Here is a 3,207-nt window from a genome sequence, read left to right on the forward strand (position 1 = left end):
GGAATCAAATGTTAATGTTGCCATGATCTGCAGTTCAGTCCCTGGCGTATTTTGTGCTGGGGCAGATTTAAAGGTTAATCAATAATAGGGGTGGAGTGTTTGACACGTTTGTTTTTTTATGCAAATTTTCCTTTCCACGGTGCCTATATAAAAGAAATTAATAGTATTCATGATTTTAATTGGATTCTTGCTGGTGTAGATTTAGTTTTATACTTTCTTATGATGTTAGAGGTCAGCTGTGTGTTTGTTTACAAGCATCCTGGTTATTTGATTTCAGGAGCGCAGAAACATGAGTCAATCAGAGGTTAAGGTTTTTGTGAATTCTCTTCGCTCCGCTTTCTTATATTTAGAGGTTAGTGTGAATCACTCTGTTATTTACATTCTAAATTTATCAACTTTCTATTCTAATTGAATGGTAAGACCTTGGCTCCATTATGTGAAGGTTTTGGGTTTACTGGTTTAGGGTTAGGTTAATTCGCCGGGTGCTACGATCTTTTCCCTCAGATTCTTTGGCGGTGCCACTTATAATTTTTAGCATTGTGGTAAAAGAGAGATTTCTAGATGTACTCTACAATGTTTTTTTTGTCTCTGTATTCCCAACTTTGACAGTGCTCCTTGAAAATTGAATGTTGAATTGAGTCGAATATTTTTTTCTCTATTCAGGAGGTTTGCATACCTACTATTGCTGTTATTGAAGGAGTTGCACTTGGGGGTGGACTTGAAATGGCCCTGGCATGTGATATTAGAATATGTGGTAACTAGATATGCAGTACCTTGCAAATTGGATCTAGTTATTTTTAGGATCATTTGGATGCTTTGAATGTGATGCGAATATTTGATTTGTTCCTACTCATCTCTTCTGTCACGATATAGGGGAAAATGCTCTGATGGGTTTGCCCGAAACTGGACTCGCCATAATCCCTGGGTAAGTTGTATACTAGATGAACTTTGCATATGTATTTTCTTTTGATGCCTCCTATTTCAACAGTGTATCTCTTGCTTTTGTTTATGAGCATTAAATATGACTGGCATAGAATACTTTACATCTTTGCAATGATTGCTTCTCGTGGAATCCTGTCATGCACAGGGCAGGTGGAACACAACGACTACCTAGATTGGTTGGAAACGCAATAGCAAAGGAGATTATATATACTGGTCGAAAGATTAATGGCAAAGAGGCTCTGTCCTTAGGTGTGTTGATTACTATTTTTTCCCCTTTCTCTAATTAATAATATCTTAAATGGTATAAGCTCGCCATCTGTTTAACTTGGCAATTTTAACTTAAAGAACATCCAAGACATTTTAATTGCAGCCTTATTCTTAGCCATCTCTTGTTGTCCTTGAAGAAAGCAACGAGAAAGGCCACCATTGTTGTGCAACTTTTATACGAATGCATGTACTAAATCTTCGTCACCTGAAAAATACATACACTTTTCCCTCCAAAATCTATGTACCACACCTCTACTTGCTGTTTTATAATATTATCGATAATAAGTTGTGACAACTAGCAAATGCATAAGCATCCTTTGGTTGGTACAGGTCTTGTAAATTACTTTGTTCCTGCTGGTGAAGCCTACTCAAAGGCACTCGCAGTTGCTCGGGAAATCAATGCGAAGGTATAACTATAAGGAAGGTTCCTGTTTTGTTAGTCACAGGGTTTTCATTTCTTCTTTCGAAGTTGATCTGTCGAGAAAAGGAAAAGTATTGTTAAATAGTGCGTAGCTGTAGGTTTTACCTTGTTCAGCTGCATGCAAGTGATGTGGTGCAATTGACCCGTGCAATCGTTCATATCCGGAGCATATTTGTAGTTGAACATGTTTCACTTTAAAGAAATTTTACGAGATTGAATGGCTTCTGTAGTATAAATTAAAATCACCTTAGTTGTAAAATTACCGCAATGTTGGTGGCAGTTAGTTCTTATTCACTTGCAATGAATTTTCCACAGGGTCCAGTAGCTATAAGGATGGCTAAAAGAGCTATCAGTGAGGGGGTTGATACTGATATGAGATCAGGTTTGGCCTTGGAAGAAGATTGCTATGATCAGGTGCTGAATACAAAAGATAGATTGGAAGGCTTGGCTGCGTTTGCTGAGAAGCGGAAACCAAAGTATACTGGAGAGTGAAAGTACCAAAGTAGTGGCTTATCTTTGTCTTTGTCGCTACAGAGGAATGTCTGTCATTCTGTGATTAGAGTAATCTATCTATAGCCTTGTGACTATATTGCTGGGGACTGTCGCATTCCCAAACAACAGAAAAAATGTATCTAAAATAATGCACATTGAAACACTACATTCCCTATGAAGCAATAATATTCATCCTTCATTTTTTTTATCTATCTATCAAAAAAAAATCGGAACCTTCTGCTTATAAACATGAGAGGCTAAAGGCTCTCCAAGTGATAGGGCATTTTCGTCATCTTAGAGCTGAGGGGTAGAATGGTAATATTGTCATATTCAAGGATTTAAATACTAGAAGAATTGTGTCATGTCAGTCTTGGACGTCAAAAAGACCAAGAGTCCGTCTCAAAAACAGTATGGAAGGGGAACAATTCATAAGACCCATTGGGGACAACAAAAAGCCCAATAAAACTTTTCAAATTCAATGGAAGGCATAATTTTTATTAATTTTTGAATTTTTAGTCATTTAATTTTAATTTGTTTTGCTATTAGAATTTGTTGGAAGATTTGATTTACTTCTAATTTACTTAGTAATATTTTTAGGAATTTTAAATTTAAATCAAATATGATCTAATCTAATAAGATCAAATCTGATTTAAATTAGTTATCATATCTTTAGAATTTTAAAATTTAAATCAAATCTAAGATCAAATTTAATTTAAATTAGTTATCTTATCTTATCTTTTAGCTAGTTTGTTAGGGGTCTATTTAAACACCTTTGGTGATACAATTTACACAACTTTCATGAATAAAATTTTCTTAGTGCCTTATGCACATTTTTTTAGTATGATTAAATGAGGTGAGTGATTTGCTTAGCTTGTTTCATAGAGAAAATTGAGTGATTCAGTTTTCATCCCTCTGATCTAGGTTGTCAAGGACACATTCTTTGAAGGTCTAGTAGGGAGTTCCTTTCGGTGACCTAGGTTGCTAAGAACATGTTTCTTAAAGGTCTAGTAGGAAAAAAATCCATTTATCTATCCTTTTATGTTTTCGCTATGTCTCTTTATGCCAATAAATTCCTCTTCTTGATG

General features: G+C 35.4%; 1 protein-coding gene across 1 annotated transcript in view; it reads left to right on the forward strand.

Moving 5' to 3' along the window:
- Nucleotides 1-2,330, forward strand: part of LOC107632756 (probable enoyl-CoA hydratase 2, mitochondrial) — a 2,728-nt gene extending 398 nt beyond the window's left edge. Inside the window, exons 2-8 of the mRNA XM_021123066.1 lie at nt 1-73; nt 278-352; nt 664-754; nt 874-925; nt 1,088-1,191; nt 1,540-1,616; nt 1,946-2,330. The exon at nt 1-73 is cut by the window's left edge and continues 16 nt beyond it. Of these exons, the coding sequence (XP_020978725.1) occupies nt 1-73; nt 278-352; nt 664-754; nt 874-925; nt 1,088-1,191; nt 1,540-1,616; nt 1,946-2,122 (649 nt within the window). The 3' untranslated portion in view covers nt 2,123-2,330. The remainder of the gene's footprint in view (nt 74-277; nt 353-663; nt 755-873; nt 926-1,087; nt 1,192-1,539; nt 1,617-1,945) is intronic.

Source organism: Arachis ipaensis, chromosome B01, assembly GCF_000816755.2.
Source record: "Arachis ipaensis cultivar K30076 chromosome B01, Araip1.1, whole genome shotgun sequence".
Taxonomy (NCBI): Eukaryota; Viridiplantae; Streptophyta; class Magnoliopsida; order Fabales; family Fabaceae; genus Arachis; species Arachis ipaensis.